The sequence below is a fragment of the Heterodontus francisci genome, chromosome 13 (assembly GCF_036365525.1).
Source record: "Heterodontus francisci isolate sHetFra1 chromosome 13, sHetFra1.hap1, whole genome shotgun sequence".
In the NCBI taxonomy this organism is placed as follows: Eukaryota; Metazoa; Chordata; class Chondrichthyes; order Heterodontiformes; family Heterodontidae; genus Heterodontus; species Heterodontus francisci.
This window is the reverse complement of record NC_090383.1, coordinates 32,849,822-32,877,340: the sequence shown is the minus strand read 5'-3', so window position 1 is coordinate 32,877,340 and position 27,519 is coordinate 32,849,822. Positions and strand designations below refer to the sequence as shown.

Genomic DNA, 27,519 nt, shown 5'->3' with positions numbered 1-27,519 from the left:
ATGGCAAGGACATTTATCAAGTAGAAAAATGCCTTAATTACAAACTGACAGGGGCTTCCAGTTGAAATTAGAGTCTGTTTTTTAACTAACATAATGTCCAAAGCTGGAATTAACCGACTGGAAATGCCGAGTGGGGTAGGAGTCGCAGGAATCTTCTCTTACGCTTTCATCTTCTTGCATTTTCGGAGATAATCTGAGGCAGCTTAGTTTCTGATTTCCCAACTTTTTGATAAAGAGAGACTGGCAGAGAGCAGAGAGATTTTCTTGCTGCTTTGCAGACTATGGCTTCTTTCCTTCTTCTTGCAGGCAGGTCTCAGAGATAACCGGGTACACATCTTTCAGGCAGCTGCTTGGCTGTATGAGCTGTTCCTTCCAACTGAAACTGTTTCAAAACCAGGACGGCTGAAGAAGCGTGGCTTCTAGGTCATGTGACTACACCCCTTCAAGTAGCTGTCCCACTTCCTGTTGGTGAAGAGATCTCCCTCCTCTATTTTAACAGGTTGAACACAAGTAAAATAACTTAACAAGCTTTGTATGATGGCAGTTGACAATAACACCCAAGTGCACATAAATACTATAATTTACAGTTGGCTTTCAACCATTCTTTTTGTTTTATTCATTCATGGGATTTGGGCATCGCTGGCCAGGCCAGCATTTATTGCCCATCCCTAATTGCCCTTGAAAAGGTGGTGGTGAGCTGCCTTCTTGAACCGTGGCAGTCCATTTGGGGTAGGCACACCAACAGTGCTGTTAGGAGGGAGTTCCAGGATTTTGACCCAGCGACAGTGAAGGAGCGGCGATATAGTTCCAAGTCAGGATGGTGTGTGACTTGGAGGGGAACTTGCAGGTGGTGGTTTTCCCATGCATTTGCTGCCCTTGTCCTTCTAGTTGGTAGAGGTCGCAGGTTTGGAAGCTGCTGTCTAAGGAGCCTCGGTGCATTGCTGCAGTGCATCTCGTAGATGGTACACACTGCTGCCACTGTGTGTCTGGTGGAGGGAGTGAATGTTTGTAGATGGGGTGCCAATCAAGCGGGCTGCTTTGTCCTGGATGGTGTTGAGCTTCTTGAGTGTTGTTGGAGCTGCACCCATCCAGGCAAGTGGAGAGTATTCCATCATACTCCTGACTTGTGCCTTGTAGACGGTGGACAGGCTTTGGGGATTCAGGAGGTGAGTTACTCGCCGCAGGATTCCTAGCCTCTGACCTGCTGTTGTAGCCACGGTATTTATATGGCTACTCCAGTTCAGTTTCTGGTCAGTGGTAGCCCCTAGGATGTTGATAGTGGGGGATTCAGCGATGGTAATGCCATTGAATGTCAAGGGGAGATGGTTAGATACTCTCTTGTTGGAGATGGTCATTGCCTAGTATGACAGTATGAAGCGAAAACATCATAACCAGATTATTCTCATCCTGGGCCATTGTGTGATCACCATGGGGGAAGAGACCAAATCGTCTCCTACCAGAAGATGATGTGATAAACTTTCTACCTTAAAAAGGCAGCCCTGGAAGAGCGAGAGAGAGACACCCAGAAAGAAGCATCACCAAACAGCTTGTCCAGCTAAGGGCTGGGAGAAGATCCAGCAAGCCATTAGGTAGGCGCTCTGCTGTAAAATTCTACATTTTAACTTATGCGGCAGTGTATTGGAAGTGATCCTCTGTCTTCAAACTGAACTTTCAATCAAGACAGCAATCTACAAACACCTCACCAATGAGAACTTGACTTACGAGAGAATTGAACAGGTTTCATGTTTACCAAGAATCTCAAAACCTACCTCACGTGAAAACCGCTTACCCCTTTTCCTCTCCATCTGTCTCGTGTGTGTGTGTGTGTGTGTGAGCGTGCGCATGCACGCACGAGCAAGTGAATGCATAAGTGGATGTGGTTGCGACAATTTCAGGATAAAGTGTGTTGCTCAATATATAATTGATCTTCAGTTTTAAACCTACAAGAAAACCTGTCGCTGTCTGTTTATTTGACAAATAAAACATTAATGGGTTAATTGCTAATAACAAAAAATGCTTGTTGCAGTCAAGTGGGAGTTGAGCAGTGGGAATCACCCACACCTCTCACCATTTGGCCATAACACTACCCCATTTTTAAAGTAATAGCATTCAGGTACTTTTTCTGCCTCTGCCCGTGCCTCAGAACAGGTGGTCTGCGCTATTTTTAAATCACGGTCTACCTGCTTGTCTCAGTCAGGGAGGACCTACTGTACACCTCCTCCTCTCCTAAATCTCTGAAAAAAGTTTCAGCCAGCCAGACCTCACGGTGTCATTTGGCTGAATTACTGGCTCAGCTCTCTCTAACGGAGCTTGCTTATCCACGGACCTGGTTACTACACAGTCAGGGAATATTCCAGGGACTTCCTCCTGTATCTGTTCCATCTCCTTGGCCTCATTTGGCTGGTCGAAGACTACTGTGGCTGCTACCACCCTACCCCCAGTCAAATTATTGCCTCGAAGCAAATCTATTCCAGCCATAGACAGACTCGGAACAATCCCTACTGTAACTGGTCCAGAAACTAGGCCACACTGCAAGTGGACCCAGTAAAGGGGTACGAACATGTATCCACCTTCAATGCCTTTTACCAGAATCTTTGCCTTTAGTGAGCTTGCTAGTGGATAGGTCATGCCATTATCCAGCATTAAGGATTGAATGGATCCTGTATACGTGTGCAGGACAATTGGCTTACTCACCTCATTAGAGGGGTGCGGGGACACCTTTCCATTTAAAACAAAATCCTGGTAACCCTCAAGAATTTTTCCTGTTTCTGCCACACTTATGAGGGGGCCATCACCGTGGTTAGGGCCACAGGATTGTCTGCTGTACTACTTGCTGAAGCATCCTTTCCAGGGCTAGCCTTGTGAATCCCAACAAAATCCACTGGCTTCCCCTTCAACTTCCAGCTATCAAGTTTCACATGCCCTGCTTTACTACAATTGGAACACACGGGTCTGTGGAAAACATTCCTACTCTGTACTTTCTTTCCTGACTTGTGGAGGGCTCCCTGCATTCTCACTCTTATTTTCCCTTTCACTGGCACCATTTTTTTCACTATCCCACTTTCTGTCCTTCCCGAACCTCTGGGGATTATTATGAAAGGATTTTCCTTGATAAAAGGATTTATGTGTGAGATCTTAGTTATCTGCCATTGCAGCAGCTTCTTAATGGTGGGATGTGAGCGACCCTGGCTAGGCCAGCATTTATTTCCCGTTTCCTAATTGCCCTTGAGAAGGTGGTGGTCAGCCGCCTTCTTGAACTGCTGCAGTCCATGTGGGATAAGTACACCCACAGTGCTGTTAGGAAGGGAGTTCCAGGATTTTGACCCAGTGAGTGAAGGAACGGTGATATAGTTCTAAGTCAGGATGGTGTGTGGCTTGGAGGGGAACTTGCAGGTGGTGGGTTCCCATGCATCTGCTGCCCTTGTCCTTCTTGTTGGTAGAGATCGCAGGTTTGGAAGGTGCTGTCTAAGGACCCTTGGTGTGTTGCTGTTGTGCATCTTGTAGATGGTACATACTGCAGCCACAGTGCATCGGGTTGCTTTGTCCTGGATGGTGTTGAACTTCTTGAGTGTTGTTGGAGCTGCACCCATCCAGGCAAGTGATTTGTGCCTTGCAGATGGTGGACAGGCTTTCAGGAGTCGGGAGGTGAGTTACTCGCCGCAGGATTCCCAGTTTCTGACCTGCTCTTGTAGCCATGGTATTTATGGCTACTCCAGCTCAATTTCTGGTTAATGGTAACCCCCAGGATGTTGATAGTGGGGTATTCAGCGATGGTGATGCCATTGAATGTCAAGGGGAGATGGTTAGATTCTTTCCTGTTTGAGACAGTCATTGCCTGGCACTTGTGTGGCACGAATGTTATTTGCCACTTATCACCCCAAGCCTGGGTATTGTCCCGGTCTTGCTGCATTTCTACACAGACTGCTTCAGTATCTGAGGAGTCGCGAATGATGCTGAACATTGTGCAATCATCAGCGAACATCCGCACTTCTGACCTTAATTTGGAAGGAAGGTCCTTGTTACACAATGGGGTTTGAATGTGGCTTATCTTGATAAAGTGGTTTAATGTCCCACCTATTATCTGTCTCCCAGTCTGCAAAGGCCTTGTAAACCCAATTCTTGAAGATAGGAGCCATTTAACATTGAATGGGCTGTTCAGCATTTTAACATGCCTTCCCTAGGCCTAGTCCAGACATGATGATGGGTTTAATCTCCAACAGTCACTGTGTATATTTGCAGTACAGGAGAAGTCACCTGACCTCTTACTCCAGCTTGTCTGCAGCAAAAATGTGTCAATTTTTTGGAGTTTAGTTCATAAGTTCATTTTTACAGTTCATAATTGTTCCAGTTCACTTTAGTTCATAACTGTTCCTTGTGTGAGTGTGAGAACACACAAGGTGAGTTATTGCAATTCCAATTTGGTGGTGTGATCATCCTGTCTCATATCTTTATCCTTAAGTGGGACATCCCATTAATTACCATTCTATCTTAGTCATAAGGAGGAACTTTACTGTCCAATACTGTATTCTCATAATATCTTTAGAGCAAAAATCATACATTTCCAAGTTGTCCCAGTTATTAACACATTCGTTTGTTTGTTCTTTATTTTAAATGACCTTTTATGCTTCAAAATTTTTTAAATCCTCCTAGATTCAAACAGCAGTGTTATAGGGCTCAAAAACAAGAAATGCTGGAATCACTCAGCAGGTCTGGCAGCATCTGTGGAAAGAGAAGCAGAGTTAACGTTTCGGGTCAGTGACCCTTCTTCGGAAGTGTTATAGGGCTGACAGGTTTTGTCATTGTTCAATTTGTTCTCCCCAAAAATAACCTTCTGGTTCTTTTTGATACTCAGGAACCACCTGGACTGCTTTTCCATCAGTTTTTTTGTTGAATGAAAATGTGATTATCCCCTTAAATTTCAGGTAAAATTTTCCGTTTGAGTGCTTGAAATAACTACTCACATCAATTTATTTTATCCATTCAAATCTCAGAAATATTTATGCCTAGGCTTGGTGGTCTTGCATGGTGTTTTACATTAAATTCAGAAGTGCTTGCAGCTAGTTTAGAGGTAACTTCTATATCCCTTCTTCTTAAGCACTTTGTCTTGGAATATAACAAACTGCCTGAATGGGTTAAGACCAAGGCCGGAATTTTACGCCACCCCAACGAGCCGGATGGTGGCGGGGGTGGTGGTGGTGGCGTAAAATGGAGCGGGAAGTTCCGGGAGGCCTTCCCGTTCTGCTCCCACCTCCACCCCAATTAACGGCCACTTAAGGGCCTTCGCCCGCTTCCATGCGAATTTTACGTGTGGCAAGTGGGCGTCCTGGAACCGGGAAAGGCTGCTCGGTAAAAGCTGGTGACCTCTCAGCGCCCTGAGGTTGGCCCCTGACAATTGGGCGCAGGGTGGCCGATTGAGAGCCGTCCCCGCTTCCCCAACCACCCCCAGGACACAAGATGCCCCCCCTTCCCCCCAAATGACTCCTCTTGCCTCGCCGGGGCCCGACCGATTACCCCCAGCGAGGTAACCCAAACTTACCAAAATGGGATTAGACTAGGTAGGTGCTTGATGGCCGGCACAGACACGATGGGCTGAAGGGCCTGTTTCTGTGCTGTCTGACTCTATGACTCTCTGACCTGCACTCCCAGCTCCATGTCCTCGGCTGGGCTGCAGTCCCAGCAGTGGCCACCGCTCCTGGTTGCTTTGCTGGGACTAAGAGCTGCCGGCCTGCTGATTGACCAGCAGCTCAATGAGGTGGGACTGCCTTCCTCAAGCAGGTGGAATTCCTGCCTCAGAACAATTAAAGCCCAGGGACCCGTAAAATGCGGGACAGATCCTCAGACTAGGCAGAAGCAGGTTCGCCACCTACTTTTACATCAGTGGCCAGCTCCTGTCCACTCTTCGTAAAATCCACCCCCAAATCTTTGAAAGGCAAAGCCGATGGTCCAAATCGTCACCATGGTCTGACATTTGATGTCAGCAGATAGGTTCTTAAATTCTTTTTTCCAAAAAAAAAACTGCTTGATCTCTAACTGTGGCATTACTACTCAAGAGGTCCTGGAAATCATCATCGCCTGTTCAGAAAAACACAAAGAATTCATTGTGGCTGTGCTTAAGAGCCCAATGGGTTAATTTTTCCAATCAAATCTGTCAATTTAGAAACTTAAAATTTTATAATGCCCAATATATAATTTACACTGAGCAATACAAAAGTTGTGTGGTGAATTAAATGAAAAATAAAACAGCTTTCAGAAGAAAGTCTTAACTTCTCTGCTTGTTTTCAAGAGGGCACGCAATTGCATCATGTTACATAAAACTTTTTTCCAATCAAAGACAAACCAAGCACCATTGCAAATGGTTTTCCCAAGTCTTGAAGCCTTTTTTAAACTTGCACCATTTTATTTTTAAATCAGTAGTAACATTTATCGACTTCAAAAGAAAACATTGGCATCAGGAAAGACAACATTTTAGATTAAACTCCAATTGTTTCCAAACTTATTGGCTTCTTCTTCGAACTGATTTTTCAATTTCTGATGTTTGCGAACAACACCCTGCTTTAACAATGACTCAGCAGTGTCTTGAATATATGTTATACTGTCAGCTGTGTAAGGGTACTGCTTCATAGGAGCATGTACCGTTCTGCTAATATCTTCAAGTTTGGTCACGTTTCAACAATCATGATTATGGGTTGCAAATACATGGTCTCTGGTATCAACAGTGCAGACTGCCAGTCTCCCACTACCGTCATATTGGAGAGGAGAAACCACCCCTCCAGGGGAGACCAGTAGGAGTTATTGGGGAAGCTGGTTTACTGGCCTAGAGGACTAAAACACTGTGGCAGCCACTGGCTGGGTCCCAGTTCCAATTCGCATTGCCTCTATCGTTGCCTCCATTCTCTTTAGTCACTGCCTCCATTCTCTTTCGTCGCTGTTCAACAGGGTCAGGACTCGTCGATGCTGGAGGAGGAGGATGGAAACAGGACTCACTATTTCTGTCAGTTCCCCCACTATGCATATTACAGCAGACGCGAGCGTAATGGCCCAAGCAGTTGCAGTTAAAACAACGTACTGAAACATTCCTTCCCAGCACAGGATTTATAGGCAGTCCAGATTTCTGGCTGGGCAAGGGGCAGCTACCTTAGCTTTCGCAGGTGTTCGAGGGAGGTTACCACAGACCTGTCCCCAGACCGTACCGGCTTGGAGAATCAAATCATCCCAGGTCACTTTTAGTGTTATAAACACCCAACCCACGACGGACTGCTGACTAGAGTCCTTTCAGGTAAAGGCTGTTAAAATTTGGAGTGTCATAACTTGTATCATCATCATCCTCCTCGTCCTAACCTTCTTGAGTCTTACAGTCCTCCCCCTCTCGAGTCTTACAGTAAGTCATGGATTCTCTTTGTGTATACACCCGGACTTTCGTTGGGGGCTTGTTTGATGTTAACTAGAACTTCCTTCCCTAGGATCCTGACTTCAGTGGGGGAAAGGGCCTGTGCATAGTTGTGACATCTTCTCTGAACCCGGTGGACGGTCCTTCATTGCCCCTTTCCCCTCCCTTTGTCTTGGTCCTGGCTCGTGTAACCACACATGCTGGCATTTTCCTGTCTGTCTTGTATGGGTGAGGTTCTCAACTGTATTGTCTCAACAAGGGCTAGGTCGCCTGCTCTAGTTTTGGAGACAGCAGCCACCATTGCTGTTGGCCAACCTGTGTCTGGAATTGACAGATTTTAGCTAAACACAGGGGTCTGCTTCTGGGGAAGTGACAATTTGTTGCCAAACTAACTCCCTCAAAGACCCCCTTGTATCTTCTATCTCCTCACTTAGTCTGGTATTTTCTGCCTGTAATGCGATATTTTGTTCCAAAGCAGGAGAATAGCATTAAGTTGAATTGCTCATTCTGAGAGCTGGTGTGGACACGATAGGCCGAATGGCCTCCTTCTGCGCTATAACAATTCTGTAATTCTGTGAATATCTGCTCTAGTATTTTTCCTTGTGTAGCATGCTCTGTCATGTGTTTCTTGTTCCCAGCATAAATGGCAATGCTGTCCTTTCAACCTTCGCTTTCTTTTTGTAACTTATCTATTGCTTACTTTGTTCTTGGTTTTTTGCCATTTAACTGTGAGGCATATAAATGTGCCCCATTGGCCAATTTATCCCGACCCTTTTTTAACTTAAGTTTATGTTCTGAACCTCCTCAGAGAGCCTACTGAGAATGCACTCGTAATCCCCTTTGCAGTTTTCTACAATCCCAACTATATCTCTCGCTCCCGTTGCCCCTGTTTTCTCCATCAAGCTATTGATCAGCCATTTCCTGTGATATGCTGCACTGTTGTACTTCTGTCTTTACTTAACCAAAACCGTCCTGATGTTTTCTATCAGTCTCAGCAGCAGTCACATGCACTTAAATAAGCTGTTGCTTCTCACAACACAAGCCTACAATTCTGACCACTATGTATCCCACTCCTGACACCAATTTGTAAGATTTAGGTTCGGAAGTCACAAATTACCCAAAATAGGCAGTCGAGAACTCATAAGTGATTTTATAGTAGTTTATTAAGTTCATCAAGAAGCAACTGTTGAGATATGATGCATAAGTGAAATTGACAGGGACAGTAAGTGATCCGTTACAGATGAGAATGGTTTACCGATCCTGGAGAATGAGCGAGCAAATGTAGCCAATCTCTGCAGCTGGGAGTGACAGTCCTTTGTAGCCGATCTCTGCAGTTGGAAGTGGCAGCCCCCTGTCTTCTTGCTAACAACCATTTTCTTGTTTCACTCTCTGTCCTTTTCCTCCTCGAGTTCGCCAAGGTGTTAGGAAGCTCTCTGTTTTCTGCTAGGCAAGGGCTACCCTCTGCCCCTCCAAACATCCATTGATGTATCTTATTTTTGGGGGCTGGTAGTTCACCCTACATCAATCACTTGTTCGAACCCTGCTAACCAATGACTACAGGACCAGCTACCCGAGGTGTCAGGGGTGGTCACCTCCCCTTTGTCCACACTTTAGCTTGAGGTCATCATTCAGTTTACTTCATGCTGGGGGCAAGTTGTTAGCCTTTACTACGTGTTTGTATAGATGAGAGGGTACACAAAGAATCAGAAGACTATCTTATCAGCTTAGGAATGTCTGTAGTGTCTAGTGGCTTCTGTATTGCCCTTTCTGAATGTCATACTCTTTGGCCCTATCTGTTATTACCAGTGATGTCCCTAGCTGCTAACAGCTGCTTCTTTTGTTCCTTGGAGAGAGAGAGAGAGAGGGAGAGAAAACAGCTTTTCTGTGGGTGGGCTCATGCTATGACTATTATTTCCATAAGAATTCTATTCTATTCTGGAAGTATCATTTATTAAAGATCCCATTTCTTACATAGCACACTCTTGGCCAAAATCATGAAATAAAAGCCGTCAACAGAAAAACAATCCATAACCACTTTATCCAACAATACATACAAAACTGGACTGTTCACCCTTGTGCATCTGCCTAGTACCTGTCTTGCGTGTGTCTTTGCCAGTCCTAGCTCTTTGACAGTGACAACAAGCTGTCTGGCAGGCCTGTCAATGCACCAAGCACCTTGATGTGTGTGACCTTCAGCTTTCTCCTGTCAGCCATCCCATTGATGTTGTCATCTGAGATCCCTGCAGCAGAACTTGTCTCCAATCTCGCCTGCCAGTGAGCTGGCATATGAACTATCCTTTTTCCCAGGTCTGGCTGCAGCCCTTCATGTCCAATGACTCAGGTGCTAACTCTACACTACGCTCTAAGGTACACGCAATGCCAGTATCTGAGCTGGTGGCTATGATTGTCAGATCAAGTGACGATGCTTCTTCTTCAAAGGTCAGGTGAAGCTGTTGCCCTTCCTCATGAGGCTGCAAGAGCCAGCCAGGTGGCAGTTCTTGTGTATCTGAAAGCAGAAATCAGAAGGGAAGGGTTGGGGTGAGGGAAGGGGGTTGCTGGGGTGGAAAGCAAGAGGTCCATGGACACACCATCTGCAGCTTACACTTCATGCCAGATAGCAGGATGAGGGTGAGGTGAGATTTGAGAAGGGACATATGACAGGAACATACCATCATCCTGATGTTTTCAGCGATGCTGGATGCAATGGGCACTGGCATAGTCGTTCGCACGATGGAGAGCACTGTCTCATCCAGAGGGCTCAGGTGATGCAGGCATGCCTCTTCCCCGCCGATTCTCCTCTGCTCCCTTCTGTTATGAGCCACCTTGTCCTGCAAGAGAGAGGGAAAAATGTCAGTGATTGTGTTGTAAAAACAGAAAATGCTGGACATACTCAACAGTTCTGGCAGCATCTGTGAAGAGAGAAGCAGAGTTAATGTTTCAGGTCTGTGACCTTTCATGCGTTTGGTTAATGTACCTGCCGTAGCTGAATAGCTGGAGCTACATGGAAGCAGCAAGAGATGTGTGTGAGCCTCACAGCATTGGTGGGTGTATGAAGGTGAGGTAGAACATCTGAATGTTAGGCCTGAGACCTAATTACTAAAGATTGTTGATGGGTGAGTGATGAAGGTGTGGTGCACTGAGAGTTTGGCAGAGTGGTGGATAGGAGATGTCATGTCAAGATGCATTCTCTGACCTTGACCACCCGTGTAATGTCGTTGAACTTCTTACAGCACTGCTGCCACGTCCTCGTAGCCAGACTCCGGAAATTGACCACCCTGGACACCTGCTCCCTTCTCAGGGTGTGCCTTGAAGGCCTCCTAGTCCCCTGCAGATGCATTATTTCTCTCCTCCCTTCCACCTCCTGCACTAATTCCTCTAGAGCCACATCGGAAAAACTGGAGCCCAGTCTCACTTGCCTTCTCCTTCATTTTGTGCTTCTCCTTGTAGCCGCTTCCTCCAGAGACGGTCTCTTCTTATCCTGGACAGCCGCTACATCGGGCAAATGGCGCGAACCATTTGCCATCACCATAGATGTTATTTATAATGCTGGCACTTAAACTGTTTTAAGCATGCCAGCTGTTTCAGATAAGTCAAACAGCTGTTTGCACCTTGTTAAATTGCAATTACCTGTCATTAAGTTATTTCAGGCAGTCCCACTGCCTTCAGCCATCCCTCTCGCCATGGTTCTCTAGACCGATGATTACAATTCTTTCAACTCTAAACCAGAAATGAAACTGACCAGACAGAACTGCTGTGTACTTCAGCCCCATTCAGCTCTCCATAGCTATAATGTTCTGCACCAATGTCCCCTGCTATAAGTGGTGGGGAGATATAATTGCTATTCTATTAAGTGAAACTATTAATTGTGTCTATCTTTGATTCTGTACCACTCAGCATCAGCTTAATTCCCCCATTACTTACCCAAATATTTTCCTTTTGCAGTGCAAACTTTTGTCCCTGCATCCATCTTATTGATTACAGCTCCCTGAGTCTTAGGAACTAGTATGCAATCGCTAATTAACTTCTCTTATTAGCAGGTAATTACTTCACATTGAAACGTTCTGGTGCTGTAGGGTCAGTCTCAGTTCAGTGGTGAGTACTTAATGTTTCCTCACTGAACGAACAAAGGCTAAAAGTTAATATTACTATGAACAATATAAAGACAAATTAATTGTTATATTACATTAGCACACTTCTTGTAAGTCTGATTAACCCTTTCTTACATAGGGTTATCCAGAGGGTTTGAAAATGGTTATTTAATTGCAAGTTCTTCTTTTTCTTTATTTGTGAGACATTTTTCCTCTTGTGTAACTTTATTAATGTTTCCTTGTCAAGGTGATTGTGTTGTGCTGTTTCATTTCCTTCCTATTTTAACTGAAATACAACTCAAATTGGGAGATACCAACAGTTTAGAAACCTGATATTTGCACATGTTTTTAAACTTAGACAGAAGAGTAGCTTAGTCAAGCAGAAGTACAGAACTATTTTGTGTCACATTCTTGATAGGTTGACTCTGCTTTTGAAGAATAAAGTAGTATTGCTGTTCTAAAATCTAAATTTCTAAGCTATTATATATGTATTAGAGTTGCATGCACATATATGTATACACATAAAATCAATTTTGTGTGTTTGATTTGGAAGCTGCAAAGGCTCTTCGAAACTAAACACTTGCATTATCCTCTTCTGGTGGTCACTTACCTGCTGCACATTAGAGAAGTGGAATCCCTTGCAATTGGCGTGGCACCATGGAATCACTCCAAGGGGGCTTCAGCTGGCTGAGATGGGATTCGCCCTGGTCTTCAGCCCAGCGCTGGGAGCCCCAGCAATGGGCACAAAATCCAGCTCAACATGTGGGGCTCTGTCAGAGCAGGCAAGGGCAAGGGTTGTACAGTGAGGGCACCTGCAGGCCATTGGTGTGGGCCAGCATGCACTCGATGCCTGCTGCTTATGACTGTCCATGAGATTGGTCGCTCTTTCAGTGTTGGTGGTCATCATTGCAAATGCCTGAGGCATCATAGCACTCATGCTAGAGATGGACTCCTCCATTTTCTGTGCAAGGGTGCGCACTGCCTCAGGAAACTCTGACAGATACAGTCACATTTCTCGTTGCTGTCCCACAAGTACCCGTTTAGTGTAAGATCCTCAAGGCTCAGCATCTGTATCCAGCTGAGCAGAGCTTGAAATGTTCTGCACTCTCTAATGGGGTCTTTCCACTGCTGTCCCTGTCTTCAGCACCTGCACCTGCTGTCATGTGATGTGTGTCTCAGCATATACCACCCAATCTAACTGAGAGGCTAGACCCACCAAAGTGTGTGTATCTGTGCTGGTGGAGGGTATACAGGAGTCATGTGACAGTGCATCCTCAGAGTGCTGGTCCTCCTCAGGACACCATGGGCTCATCCCTCATCTCTGCCCCAGCTCTGGCAATGCATCTGTGGGAGATGAAAGATATGAGTTAGTGTTGAACCTGAGTGAAATAGGGTACCAAGTTATCTAGTACAGATCATGACATTTAATGTGTTGGTGACATCGGCTCAACATGACTGCCAGTTTAGTGTCAAGTGGCAATACGATATCTGATGTTGTCACCAGGTCTTAGGTCCACCCCATCTCTCCATCGGCAATGGCTTGTACAGGCTACCATTCTGCAATCTCTAAGTCTTCCTCCTTGATTGATGTCAGGGTGGCCATGACTGCAGCTCCACTCCTGGTTCTCTGCCTCTCCCTGGAGTTGTGGGCTCTTTTCTCCTGCAATGAGGAAAGTCGGCGAGTTAGGTTTGTGAGGAGTTAAAATTTTGCTGAGGATGGAGGGTAGATATTTGAGGAGGGTTCCTGTGAGGAAAGGCAGCAAGAGAGGTTGCAGACGACTGTGAGTATTGTCTGGTGAGATGGAGATTTGAGGAGGTTGGAGAGAAAGGAAGTGTATGACAGCAAGGTATGTTGGTCAAAGGAGTGCTGTATCTTGGGAGTGAGAGAGTATTGGCTTCCACCTGAGAGTTGTAGGACACTCAGGCTGCTGGACCTCATGAGTTTATTGAACCTTTGTCGCACTGGATCCAGTTCCTCGGCACCACACTCCAGCTGCTCACCGCCTCAGCATCTTGAAGCCATGCCCGCTTGGTGAGGCTGGCTGGCCTCCTCTGGCCATCCTCAGGGAAGAGGACTTTTCTCTGTTCAGTCACTGCTTGAATCATGACCTCCAGGAATGAGTTCATGAACCGGTGGCGGGGTGGGGGGGGGGGGGCGGGGTGCGCGGTGGGATGCGGGGGCAGCCTTTCCACATCTTGCATCCATTCTGCAGCTCTTTCCTCACTCACAGTGGATTTTTCCTTTCAAACATTGCTGCCAGGGTCCCTTTAAATAGAGATCTTTCATTGCTGTTTTAGGCGTGTCTTCCCGCGCCCTCCCTGATTGGTTGGGGAACCCAGAGGCGGGCTGTTAATTGGTTTGCTCTGGGAAAGAGCAATCACAAGGTGGTCAAATCGAAGATTCGGATTCCCAGCCCAAAAATGGTCCGCTGTTCCAGCAGGGTCAGGTTCCATCCACTATTTCTGTAAGCAAATTCTTAATCAGTGGTGATAACATAGTTTAAAAAAAGGTCTGTCTCAATTAATTTTTTTTTAAGCCGGGTGACAAGTGTTGACAGGTTGTATGCTACATGGTTTTCTGTACAGCCACTGAACCTCACCCACCTCCCCTCCCCAACAAGAATTTTCAAGTTAACTGTCAAATATCTTGCAGGCTAGAAAAAAGTGTTGACGTAGGATACTTTTTAATGCAATGTGGTTACAAATTGTATCATTTTTATGCTTAACAGTTTGCTGTGACAGATGGTGGAATATTCAAAGATCAAATGTAACAATGATTTTTTAAAATCCCTAAACTCCTTATGATCTGTTATTGTATTCTAGATACAATGTATGCATCATGGCATATGGGCAGACGGGCAGTGGCAAGACTTACACTATGTTCGGGCCACATTCTAAAGAAAACTTCACTCTTTCTCCTGAGCCACAGTTAGATGAAGGAATTATCCCAAAAGCTGCAAGAGAGTTATTCAGGTATGGAAGTGCTTATGTAGCCTATCAGTTATCATTCACGAATTTTGGTACTGTAAGACTGATAAATGATATATAACAACTACAACATTTAAATTACATCAGAAGCTTCTGTCATACGAACATACAAATTAGGAGCAGGCGTAAGTCACTCGGCCCCTCGAACCTGCTCCGCCATTTAATAAGACCATGGCTGATCTGACTATAACCTCAACTCCACATTCCCACCTACCCCCGATAACCTTTCACCCCTTTACTTATCAAGAGTCTATCTATCTCTGTCTTAAAAATATTTAAAGACTCTGCTTCCACTGCATTTTGAATAAGAGAGCTCCAAAGCCTCACGACCCTCTGAGAGAAAAAATTCTCCTCATCTCTGTCTTACATGGGTGTCCCCTTATTTTTAAATAGTGTCCTTTAGTTCTAGGTTCTCCCACAAGAGGAAACATCTTTTCCACATCCATCCTGTCAAGACCCCTCAGAATCTTATATATTTCAATCAAGTTGTCTCTTACTCTTCTAAACTCCAGCGGATACAAGCCTAGCCTGTCCAAGCTTTCCTTATAAGACAACATATCCATTCCAGGTATCAGTCTAGTAAACGCTTCCAATGCGTTTACATCCTTCTTTAAATAAGGAGACCAGTACTGCACACAGTACTCCAGATGTGGTCTCACCAATGCCCTGTATAACTGAAGCATAACCTCCCTACTTTGTATTCAATTTTCCTCGCAATAAATGATAATATTCTATTAGCTTTCCTAATTACTTGCTGAACCTGCATACTAACCTTTTGCAATTCACGCACTAAGACACCCAGATCCCTCTGCATTCCAGAGTTCTGCAATCTCTCATCATTTAGATAATATGCTTCTTTTTTATTCTTCCTGCCAAAATGGTCAAGCTTATATACTACTTATTTAACCAAAAAAAAGGACTGGGGTGATTTTCCTTTTTAGTTTAGTATAACCTGGACAACAAAGGAAAGGTCAGTCGCGGGGCCGATCCTTTGAATCCCTGCCATCTGACATGATTTCCAAAATTTTCTTCTGGAAGTAACATCAGGCAGATAATATGACTGCCCAAGCATGGGTGCAAAATATTATATACAACGGACAGTATACATACTTCTTATCACAGTGCTGGCCACAAGGAACACTTGTGTGTTCCTGGAGTACAGCATTGCTATGCGCCATAAGATGGGTTACTTTTTAAAGGCTCCTTTGAATAAGACAATTGATTGTATTAAATAAAGCTTCAAATTTAAAGTACAAGGAGGAAAAAAACTCTGATTTTGCACCTATTTCACTCCCATTTTCAGCTGAGGCAAGTATCCCAGAGGCATCATAAATGGTCCTGGCACCCTCCCTAATCATTCAAATTTGCCTGACTCCATAAAATTTGAAGGGTTCAGAGGTACAGACAAAGTCATAGAGTCATTACGGCACAGAAGGAGGCCATTTGGCCTATCGATCCCATGCCCGCTCTCTGCAAAGCAGTCAGTCAGTCCCATTCTCCTGCACGATCCCCGTAGCCCTGCAAGTTTATTTCATTCAAATTCCCATCCAATTTCCTTCTGAGTTCAGGCAAAAGTCCCATACAGTGGGAAAGAGAAAAAAATTGTTTCATTGTGCCCATTCATGCTTGTTCATTTCCATTGTCAGTCATGTGGTTATCCAGGTCCAGTCAAATATGACTACTGTGCTTTCCAACCAGTGCTGTTTCTGGCCTCACTGCTTTGCTCCACACTCAACTCAGTCTCAGCACTCAGCTTCCTGTCCCACTGCTCTGCTGTCCATTCCTTTTGTCTGCAGTTTTTTTCTCAGTAATTGAATGTTGGCTAGGCCGCTCCTTATTGGCCGCCATAACTTCAAAAAAAGATCCACAGAATTCCTGTTTACACCATTTCTCGAAGGTTTCTGCGGATTAGCCACCAAAATTATGTTGGAGGTCTATCACAGTGTAATTGACGTTCTATGTTTAAGACTCTGTCCTTCTGACGTGCCACTCTAATTTTTCCTACACACTTCCCCCCCCTTTTACTGTCTTTCCACTTCATCATTTTTTCTCCTTCCTCCCACCATATTAGTTTAAACTCGCTCTTCCCTCCTCCTAAACCACAGACAAACAGTGGTAGGTCTTCAAAGAAGTATTTGGTATAATACAAGGCTTGTAAGTTCCTCTAGAGGGCAAGAGCTTTACTTGTGTAATTAAACAGGTGAACAAGAGAAGTGAGATGTAGTATAAAACTAAAAGAAAGCTTATACAGATGCAAAGAACAATGGAGATGCAGCAGTCTAGGAGAGATATGACGGGAGCAAAGGGATACTAAGAAAATAGTAAGAGCATTAAAAAGGGAATGTGAGAAAAAACTTGCAAGCCATATCAAGAACAGCACTAAAGGATTTTACAAGTATATTAAGAGAACGAGGGTGGCTAAGCGTGATGTGCGCCACTGAAAGACAGAAACAAGGTAATATTGTAATTGAAAATCAGGAAATGGAAGACAACCCTTGCCTTTTCAGTCTCTCTTCATAGCTGAAATACTCCAGCCCAGGCAACATCCTGGGGAATCTCCTCTGCACCCTCTCCACTGCAATCACATCCTTCCTATAGTGTGGTGACCAGAACTGTACACAGTACTCCAGCTGCGGCCGAATTAGCGATTTATATAGCTCCATCATAACCTCCCTGCTCTTATATTCTGTGCCTCGGCTAATAAAGGTAAGTATCCCATATGCTTTCCTGACCCCCTTATCTATCTGTGCTGCTGCCTTCAGTGATCTATGGACAAGTACACCAAGGTCCTTCTGACCTCCTGTACTTCGTAGGGTTCTACCATCCATTGTATATTCCCTTGCGTGTTGGTCCTCCCAAAATGCGTTACCTCACACTTCTCAGGATTAAATTCCATTTGCCACAGCTCCGCCCATCTATACCTCCCTGTAATCTAAGGGATTTCCTCCTCACTATTTACAACACCACCAATTTTCCTGTCATCTGCGAACTTACTGATCATACCTCCTATATTCACGTCTAAATCATTATGTACACGACAAACAGCAAGGGTTCCAGCACCGATCTCTGTGGTACACCACTGGTCACAGGCTTCCAATCGCAAAAACAGCCCTTGACCATTACCCTCTGCCACTAAGCCAATTTTGGATCCAATTTGCCAAATTGCCCTGGATCCCATAGGCTCTTACCTTCTTAACCAATCTCCCATGCGGGACCTTATCAAAAGCCTTACTGAAATACATGTGTACTACATCTACTGCTTTACCCTCATCTACACATCTAGTCAGCTCCTCGAAAAATTCAATCAAGTTAGTTAGACACGATCTCCCCCTGACAAAGCCATGCTGACTATCCTTGATTAATCCCTACCTCTCCAAGTGGAGATTAATCCTGTCCCGCAGAATATTTTCCAATATTTTCCCAACCACTGATGTTAGACTAGCTGGCCTGTAATTACTTGGTTTATCTCTACTACCCTTCTTGAATAATGGTACCACATTCACTGTCCTCCAGTCCTCTGGTACCTCTCCTGTGGCCAGAGAGGATTTGAAAATTTGTGTTAAAGCCCCTGCTATCTCCTCCCTTGCCTCACATAACAGCCTGGGATACATCTCATCTGGGCCTGGGGATTTATCCACTCTTAAGCCTACTAAAACAGCTAATACTGTCTCCCTTTCAATGCTAATATGTTCACAATCCCCCTCCCTGATCTCTGCACTGACATCATTCTTCTCCATAGTGAACACCGATGAAAAGTAATCATTTAAAACCTCACATATGTCCTCCGGCTCCACACAAAGATTGCCACGTTGGTCCCTAATGGGCCCTACTCTTTCCCTGATTATCCTCTTGTCCTTAATATACTTATAAATGCCTTGGGATTTTCCTTTATCTTGCCTGCCAGTGTTTTTTCATGTCCCCTCTTCACTCTCCTAATTATTCTTTTAAGTACCACCATATATTTTCTATACTCCACTAGTGCCTCTGCTGTTTTCAGCGCTTGGGATCTGCCGTAAGCCTCCTTTTTTCCCCTGATCCAATCCTCTATATCCCTTGACATCCAGGGTTCCCTGGGCCTGTTAGTCCTACCCTTCACCTTAACGGGTACATGTCAGCTCTGAACTCTCACAATTTCCTCTTGAATGACTCCCACTGATGTGATGTAGACTTTCCTACAAGTAGCTGCTCCCAGTCCACTTTGGCCAGATTCTGTTTTATCATATTGAAATCGGCCTTCCTCCAATTCAGCACCTTTATTTCTGGTCCATCTTTGTCCTTTTCCATAACTACCTTAAATTTTACAGAGTTATGGTCACTATCCCCGAAATGCTCCCCCACTGACACTTCTACCACTTGACTGGCTTCATTCCCTAGGATTAGGTCCAGTACTGCCCCTTCTCTTGTAGAACTTTCTACATACTGGCTCAAAAAGCTCTCCTGTATGCATTTTAAGAATTCCGCCCCTTTTAAGACTTTTGCACTAAGACTATCCCAGTTAATATTGGGGAAGTTGAAATCCCATACAATTATTACCCTATTATTTTTACACCTCTCAGAGATTTGCCTACATATCTGCTCCTCTATCTATTCCTGACTTTTTGGGGGCCTGTAGTACACACCCAGCCAAGTGATTTGCCCCTTTTTGTTTTTAAGTTCCACCCAAATGGCCTCATTTGAGGAATCTTCTAAGATGTCATTCCTCCTTACTGCTGTAATTGACTCCTTGACCAACAGTGCAATGCCACCTCCTCTTTTATCCCCTCCCTGGTCACGCCTGAAGATTCTATACCCTGGAATATTGAGCTGCCAGTCCTGTCCCTCCCTCAACCATGTCTCTGTGATAGCAAAATATAATAATCCCATGTGCTAATCAACACCCTCAATTCATCTGCCTTACTAGTAAGACTCCTTGCATTGAAATAGATGCAATCCAACCTTGCATTTTCCCCTTGTGCCGTACCAGGTCTATAATTGCTTTGCTTTCCAGGCAGACTCACTTTCTGTTCTATATCACCCCCTACTGTGCCTCCACTCTGTATCCCATCCCCCTCCCAAATTAGTTTAACCTCCCCCCTCCAACAGCACTAGCAGATCTCCCAGCAAGGATGCTTGTCCCATTCTGGTTCAGGTGCAACCCGTCCAACTTGTACAGGTCCCACCTTTGCCAGAAACAGACCCAGTGATCCAGGAAACTAAAGCCCTCCCTTCTGCACCATCTCCTCAGCCACGCATTCATCTGCTCTATCCTCCTATTTCTAAACTCACTAGCACGTGGCACCGGGGGTAATCCAGAGATTACAACCTTAGAAGTCCTGCTTTTTAATCTGCTACCTAGCTCCCTAAATTCTTGTTACAGGACCTCATCCCTTTTTCTACCTCTGTCGTTGGTACCAATGTGTACCACGACCTCTGGCTGCTCCCCCTCCCCCTCCCCCTTTAGAATGTCCTGCATGTCCTGGTTGTTGGAGGTCAATCATCTGAGCTCCAGGACATCACTGCAGGAGTTCCTTGGGGTAGTGTCATAGGCCCAACCATCTTCAACTGCTTCATCAATGACCTTCCTTCAATCATAAGGTCAGAAGTGGGGATGTTCGCTGATGATTGCACAATATTCAGCACCATTCGCGACTCCTCAGATACTGAAGCAGTCCGGGTAGAATGCAGCAAGAACTGGACAATATCCAGGCTTGGACTGATAAGTGGCAAGTAAGATTCACGCCACACAAGTGCCAGGCAATGACCATCTCCAACAAGAGAGAATCTAATCATCTCCCCTTGACATTCAATTTTGGTTGCAGCAGCTTTTTCAGAAGCGGAGAGTGCGGAGCGAACTATTAGCTGGGAGGTCAGTTTCAGTTTAAAGTTAAAGTTAATTCCCTTTTGTTTCGGAGGACCAGGGGACTGCTGGGTAAGTCAAAACCTATAAATTTGGGCAGTTTAAAATAACTTTCGTTTGGTTGCAGCAGCTTTTTCAGAAGCGGAGAGTGCGGAGCGAACTATCAGCTGGGAGGTCAGTTTCAGTTTAAAGTTAAAGTTAATTCCCTTTTGTTTCGGAGGACCAGGGGACTGCTGGGTAAGTCAAAACCTATATATATTTGGGCAGTGGCTGAACCCGAACCACTACACGTGTAGTGTCTCCCACCCACCCTCCTCCTCTAACCAAAAAAAGGACTATGGTGTGTTGATAAGGTAAGCTTTTTCTTTTATTTCTTCTGTATCGTGTGATTGGTAAAAATTTACTTTTTTCTTTTACTTTTTTGACTTATCTATTAATTGGTTATTTGAAAAAGACCACAGCAGAGAAGAATCAAAGTATTTAGCTCATAAATTTATATAAATTAATAAAGTAATTAACTAAGTAGAGATGGCTGGGCAGGTGATGTGCTGTAGCTGTATGATGTGGGAGCTGGCTGATCCCATTGTGAACGGCAGGGACCACATCTGCGGGAAGTGCACCCAACTCCAGCTCCTCGAGAACCGCGTCAGGGAACTGGAGCTGGAGCTGGATGAACTTCGGATCATTCGGGAGGCGGAGGGGGTTATTGAGAGGAGTTATAGGGAAGTAGTCACACCTCAGGTAAAAGAAGTAGGTAGATGGGTTACCGTCAGGGGAAGGAGAGGGAACCAGCAGGCAGTGCAGGGATCCCCTGTGGCCGTTTCCCTCAACAACAGGTATACCATTTTGGATACTGTTGGGGGGGACGACTTACCAGGGGTAAGCAATGGGGTACAGGTCTCTGGCACAGAGTCTGTCCCTGTTGCTCAGAAGGGAAGGGGGAAGAGGAGCAGAGCATTAGTCATTGGGGACTCCATAGTTAGGGGAACAGATAGGAGGTTCTGTGGGAACGAGAGAGACTCACGGTTGGTGTGTTGCCTCCCAGGTGCCAGGGTTCGTGATGTCTCGGATCGTGGTTTTGGGATCCTTAAGGAGGAGGGGGAGCAGCCCCAAGTAGTGGTCCACATAGGCACCAACGACATAGGTAGGAAGAGAGATGGGGATTCAAGGCAGAAATTCAGGGAGCTAGGGTGGAAGCTTAGAGCAAGAACAAACAGAGTTGTTATCTCTGGGTTGTTGCCCGTGCCACGTGCGAGTGAAGCGAGGAATAGGGAGAGAGAGGAGTTGAACACGTGGCTGCAGGGATGGTGTAGGAGGGAGGGTTTTGGTTTTCTGGATAATTGGGGCTCTTTCTGGGGTAGGTGGGACCTCTACAAACAGGATGGTCTTCACCTGAACCAGAGGGGTACCAATATCCTGGGGGGGAGATTTGCTAGTGCTCTTCGGGGGGGTTTAAACTAATTCAGCAGGGGAATGGGAACCTAAATTGTAGTTCCAGTGTACAGGATGTTGAGAGTAGTGAGGTCAGGGATAAGGTTACAAGGACGCAAGAGGGCACTGGCAAGCAAGAACTTGGTTTAAAGTGTGTCTACTTCAACGCCAGGAGCATCCGGAATAAGGTGGGTGAGCTTGCAGCATGGGTTGGTACCTGGGATCTCGATGTTGTGGCCATTTCGGAGACATGGGTAGAGCAGGGACAGGAATGGATGTTGCAGGTTCCGGGATTTAGATGTTTCAGTAAGAACAGAGAAGATGGTAAAAGAGGGGGCGGTGTGGCATTGTTAATCAAGGAGAGTATTACGGCGGCAGAAAGGACGTTTGAGGACTCGTCTACTGAGGTAGTATGGGCCGAGGTTAGAAACTGGAGAGGAGAGGTCACCCTGTTGGGAGTTTTCTATAGACCTCCGAATAGTTCCAGAGATGTAGAGGAAAGGATAGCAAAGATGATTCTCGACAGGAGCGAGAGTAACAGGGTAGTTGTTATGGGGGACTTTAACTTTCCAAATATTGACTGGAAATACTATAGTTCGAGTACTTTAGATGGGTCAGTTTTTGTCCAGTGTGTGCAGGAGGGTTTTCTGACACAGTATGTAGACAGGCCAACCAGGGACGATGCCACATTGGATTTGGTACTGGGTAATGAACCCGGCCAGGTGTTAGATTTAGATGTAGGTGAGCACTTTGGTGATAGTGATCACAATTCGGTTAGGTTTACCTTAGCGATGGGCAGGGACAGGTATATACCGCAGGGCAAGAATTATAGCTGGGGGAAAGGAAATTATGATGCGATTAGGCAAGATTTAGGATGCGTAGGATGGGGAAGGAAACTGCAGGGGATGGGCACAATCGAAATGTGGAGCTTATTCAGGGAGCAGCTACTGCGTGTCCTTGATAAGTATGTACCTGTCAGGCAGGGAGGAAGTTGTCGAGCGAGGGAGCCATGGTTTACTAAAGAAGTTGAAGCGCTTGTCAAGAGGAAGAAGAAGGCTTATGTTAGGATGAGACGTGAAGGCTCAGTTAGGGCGCTTGAGAGTTACAAGCTAGCCAGGAAGGATCTAAAGGGAGAGCTAAGAAGAGCAAGGAGAGGACACGAGAAGTCATTGGCGGATAGGATCAAGGAAAACCCTAAGGCTTTCTATAGGTATATCAGGAATAAAAGAATGACTAGAGTTAGATTATGGCCAATCAAGGATAGTAGTGGGAAGTTGTGTGTGGAATCAGAGGAGATAGGGGAAGCGTTAAATGAATATTTTTCGTCAGTATTTACAGTAGAGAAAGAAAATGTTGTCGAGGAGAATACTGAGATACAGACTACTAGGCTAGATGGGATTGAGGTTCACAAGGAGGAGGTGTTAGCAATTTTGGAAAGTGTGAAAATAGATAAGTCCCCTGGGCCAGATGGGATTTATCCTAGGATTCTCTGGGAAGCCAGGGAGGAGATTGCAGAGCCTTTGACCTTGATCTTTATGTCGTCATTGTCGACAGGAATAGTGCCGGAAGACTTGAGGATAGCAAATGTTGTCCCCTTGTTCAAGAAGGGGAGTAGAGACAGCCCTGGTAATTATAGACCTGTGAGCCTTACTTCGGTTGTGGGTAAAATGTTGGAAAAGGTTATAAGAGATAGGATTTATAATCATCTTGAAAAGAATAAGTTCATTAGAGATAGTCAGCACGGTTTTGTGAAGGGTAGGTCGTGCCTCACAAACCTTATTGAGTTTTTTGAGAAGGTGACCAAACAGGTGGATGAGGGTAAAGCTGCGGATGTGGTGTATATGGATTTCAGTAAGGCGTTTGATAAGGTTCCCCACGGTAGGCTATTGCAGAAAATACAGAAGTATGGGATTGAAGGTGATTTAGAGCTTTGGATCAGAAATTGGCTAGCTGAAAGAAGACAGAGGGTGGTGGTTGATGGCAAATGTTCATCCTGGAGTTTAGTTACTAGTGGTGTACCGCAAGGATCTGTTTTGGGGCCACTGCTGTTTGTCATTTTTATAAATGACCTGGATGAGGGTGTAGAAGGGTGGGTTAGTAAATTTGCGGATGACACGAAGGTCGGTGGAGTTGTGGATAGTGCCGAAGGATGTTGTAGGTTACAGAGGGACATAGATAGGCTGCAGAGCTGGGCTGAGAGATGGCAAATGGAGTTTAATGCGGAAAAGTGTGAGGTGATTCACTTTGGAAGGAGTACTGGGCTAATGGGAAGATTCTTGGTAGTGTAGATGAGCAGAGAGATCTTGGTGTCCAGGTACATAAATCCCTGAAAGTTGCCACCCAGGTTAATAGGGCTGTTAAGAAGGCATATGGTGTGTTAGCTTTTATTAGTAGGGGGATCGAGTTTCGGAGCCACGAGGTCATGCTGCAGCTGTACAAAACTCTGGTGCGGCCGCACCTGGAGTATTGCGTGCAGTTCTGGTCACCGCATTATAGGAAGGATGTGGAAGCTTTGGAAAGGGTGCAGAGGAGATTTACTAGGATGTTGCCTGGTATGGAGGGAAGGTCTTACGAGGAAAGGCTGAGGGACTTGAGGTTGTTTTCGTTAGAGAGAAGGAGGAGGAGAGGTGACTTAATAGAGACATATAAGATAATCAGAGGGTTAGATAGGGTGGATAGTGAGAGTCTTTTTCCTCGGATGGTGATGGTAAACACGAGGGGACATAGCTTTAAGTTGAGGGGTGATAGATATAGGACAGATGTTAGAGGTAGTTTCTTTACTCAGAGAGTAGTAGGGGCGTGGAACGCCCTGCCTGCAACAGTAGTAGACTCGCCAACTTTAAGGGCATTTAAGTGGTCATTGGATAGACATATGGATGAAAATGGAATAGTGTAGATCAGATGGTTTCACAGGTCGGCGCAACATCGAGGGCCGAAGGGCCTGTACTGCGCTGTAATGTTCTAATTGCATTACCATCATTGAATCCCCCACTATCAACATCCTGGGACTACCATTGACCAGAAACTGAACTGGAGTAGCCATTTAAATACCATGGCTACATGAGCAGGTCAGAGGATTGGAATCCTGCAACGGGTAACTGACCTCCTGACTCATCAAAGCCTGTCAACAAGGCACAAGTTAGGAGTGTGATGGAATACTCTCAAATTGCCTGGATGGGTGCAGCTCCAACAACACACAAGAAGCTCGACACTATCCAGGACAAAGCAAACCACTTGATTGGCACCCCATCCACAAACATTCACTCCCTCCACCACCGACGCACAGTGGCATCAGTGTGTACCAACTACAAGATGCACTGCAGCAACGAACCAAGGCTCTTAGACAACACCTTCCAAACCTGCAACCTCTACCAACTAGAAGGACAAGGGCAGCAAATGCATGGGAACACCACCACCTGCAAGTTCCCCTCCATGTCACACACCATCCTGACTTGGAACTATATCACCGTTCCTTCACTGTCGCTGGGTCAAAATCCTGGAACTCCCTTCCTAACAGCACTGTGGGTGTACCTATCGCACATGGACTGCCACGGTTCAAGAAGGCAGCTCACCACCACCTTTTCAAGGGCAATTAGGGATGAGCAGTAATGCTGACTTAGCCAGCGACGTCCACATCCCATGAATGAATAAAAAAGTTTAGAACACTCAAAAAGCAAGACAATCAAACCTATCTGGAGTTTGAAAGAAGCAAGCAGCTGGTTTTTGACCAATGGCTGAGGGCTTTAAAAATACAGCTCAGCTATGGGACTCTCAGAGAAATAATCCTGTTAAAAGGATTTAAAAACTCTCTCCCATTCTCAATTAAAAACTCATGTCGAGGAGCAGCAGATTCCGGGAACCTGGCAAGCAGTCGTTCTGGCCGATGAATTTTCTTTAATTTATAAGTTGGTTTCCCAGGGGAGAACCTTTCCTAATCACCCCCACAAACCAAAAAGGACAAAGGGTGGGAAGGTGACATCTGCACAGGCAGTCCAGGATGAAAAAGGAAAGCAGGAGACACAGGGGGCACTCCTCCAGCCAAAAAGGAAGGTGCTGTGAGCAAGAGTGAGGCCCAGAGACCTGTGTGCTTCCACAGTAACAAGTCAGGGCATTTAAAAGCTAACTGCTGGAAATTAAACGTGAAATCGGTAGGGTTAATCAGGGCACATCCGCTCAGTGAAGACGAGGGCCTGATGGAAAACCGGGAACGGGCTGTGGCTATGACTGCAGTAAGGGTGCAACCTAGGAAACTTACTACAGCCAGTGTAGGAAAAGTTAATAGGATTCCTGAAGGTCATAGAAACATAGAAAATAGGAGCAGGAGTGGGCCCTTCGGCCCTTCGAGTCTGCTCCGCCATTCATTATGATCATGGCTCATCATCCAGCTCAGTAACCTGTTCCCACTTTCCCCCCATATCCTTTGATCCCTTTCGCCCCAAGAGTTATATCTAACTCCTTCTTGAAAACATACAATGTTTTGGCCTCAACTGCTTTCTGTCATAGTGAATTCCACAGGCTCACCACTCTCTGGGTGAAGAAATTTCTCCTCATCTCAGTCCTGAAAGGTTTACCCCGTATCCTTAGACTATGACTCCTGGTTCTGGACATCAGGCTGACTGGTCTGTAATTCCCTGTTTTCTCTCTACCTCCCTTTTTAAATAATGGGGTTACATTAGCTACCCTCCAATCTGTAGGAACTGTTCCAGAGACTATAGAATCTTGGAAGATGACCACCAATGCATCTACTGTTTCCAGGGCCACTTCCTTAAGTACTCTGGGATGCAGACCCTGGGGATTTATCAGCGTTCAATCCCATCAATTTCCCCAACACCATTTCTCTACTAATACTGATTTCCTTCAGTTCCTCCCTCTCACTAAACCCTGTGTTCCCCAACATTTCTGGTATGATATTTGTGTCCTCCTTTGTGAAGATAGAACCAAAGTATGCATTTAGTTGGTCAGCCATTTCTTTGTTCGCCATAATAAATTCCCCTGTTTCTGACATTTGTCTTCACCAATCTTTTTCTCTTCACATACCTGTAAAAACTTTTACAGTCAGTTTTTATGTTCCCCGCAAGCTTACTCTCGTACTCTATTTTCCCCTTCTTAATCAATCCCTTGGTCCTCCTTTGCTGAATTCTAAACTGCTCCCAATCCTCAGGTCTGTTGTTTTTTCTGGTGAATTTGTATGCCTCTTCCTTGGATCTAATGCTATCTCTAATTTCCCTTGTAAGTCATGGTTTGGCTACCTTTCCTGTTTTACTTTTGCGCCAGACAGGAATAAACAATTGTTGCAGTTCATTCATGCGCTCTTTGAATGTTTGCCATTGCCTATCCACCGTCATCCCTTTAAGTAACGTTTCCCAATCCGTCATGGCCAACTCGCGCCTCATACCTTCGTAGTTTCCTTTATTAATATTCAGGACCCTAGTCTCAGAATCAACTACGTCACTCTCCATCTTGATCAAGAATTCTATCATATTATGGTCGCTCATCCCCAAGGGGTCTCGTACAACTAAATTGTCAATTATTCCTCTCTCATTACACAATACCCAGTCTAGGATGGCCTTCTCTTGTTGCTTCCTCAATGTATTGATCCAGAAAACCACCCCGTATACACTCCATGAATTCCTACCTCTACGGTATTGTGACTAATTTGATTTGCCCAATCTATATGCAGATTAAATTCACCCATAATTACAGATGTTCCTTTATCGCATGCGTCTCTAATTTCCTGTTTAATGCCATTCCCAACATCACCGCTACAGTTTGGGGGTCTATAGACAACC

At 45.3% G+C, this 27,519-nt stretch overlaps 2 protein-coding genes across 10 annotated transcripts in view; both read left to right on the top strand.

The window, feature by feature from the left end:
• The window catches only part of kif25 (kinesin family member 25), a 271,160-nt gene that overhangs the window by 166,065 nt on the left and 77,576 nt on the right, over positions 1 to 27,519 (top strand). For all 9 annotated transcript variants that reach the window (XR_010976174.1, XR_010976175.1, XR_010976172.1 and 6 more), the window contains one exon: positions 14,299 to 14,448. Coding sequence is in view for 3 of the 9 variants with exons in the window: in XM_068044632.1 (XP_067900733.1) it covers positions 14,299 to 14,448 (150 nt within the window). In the remaining 6 variants the exon portion in view is untranslated. The remainder of the gene's footprint in view (positions 1 to 14,298; positions 14,449 to 27,519) is intronic.
• afdna (afadin, adherens junction formation factor a) overlaps positions 1 to 27,519 on the top strand; it is a 598,271-nt gene that overhangs the window by 495,853 nt on the left and 74,899 nt on the right. The window lies entirely within an intron of this gene.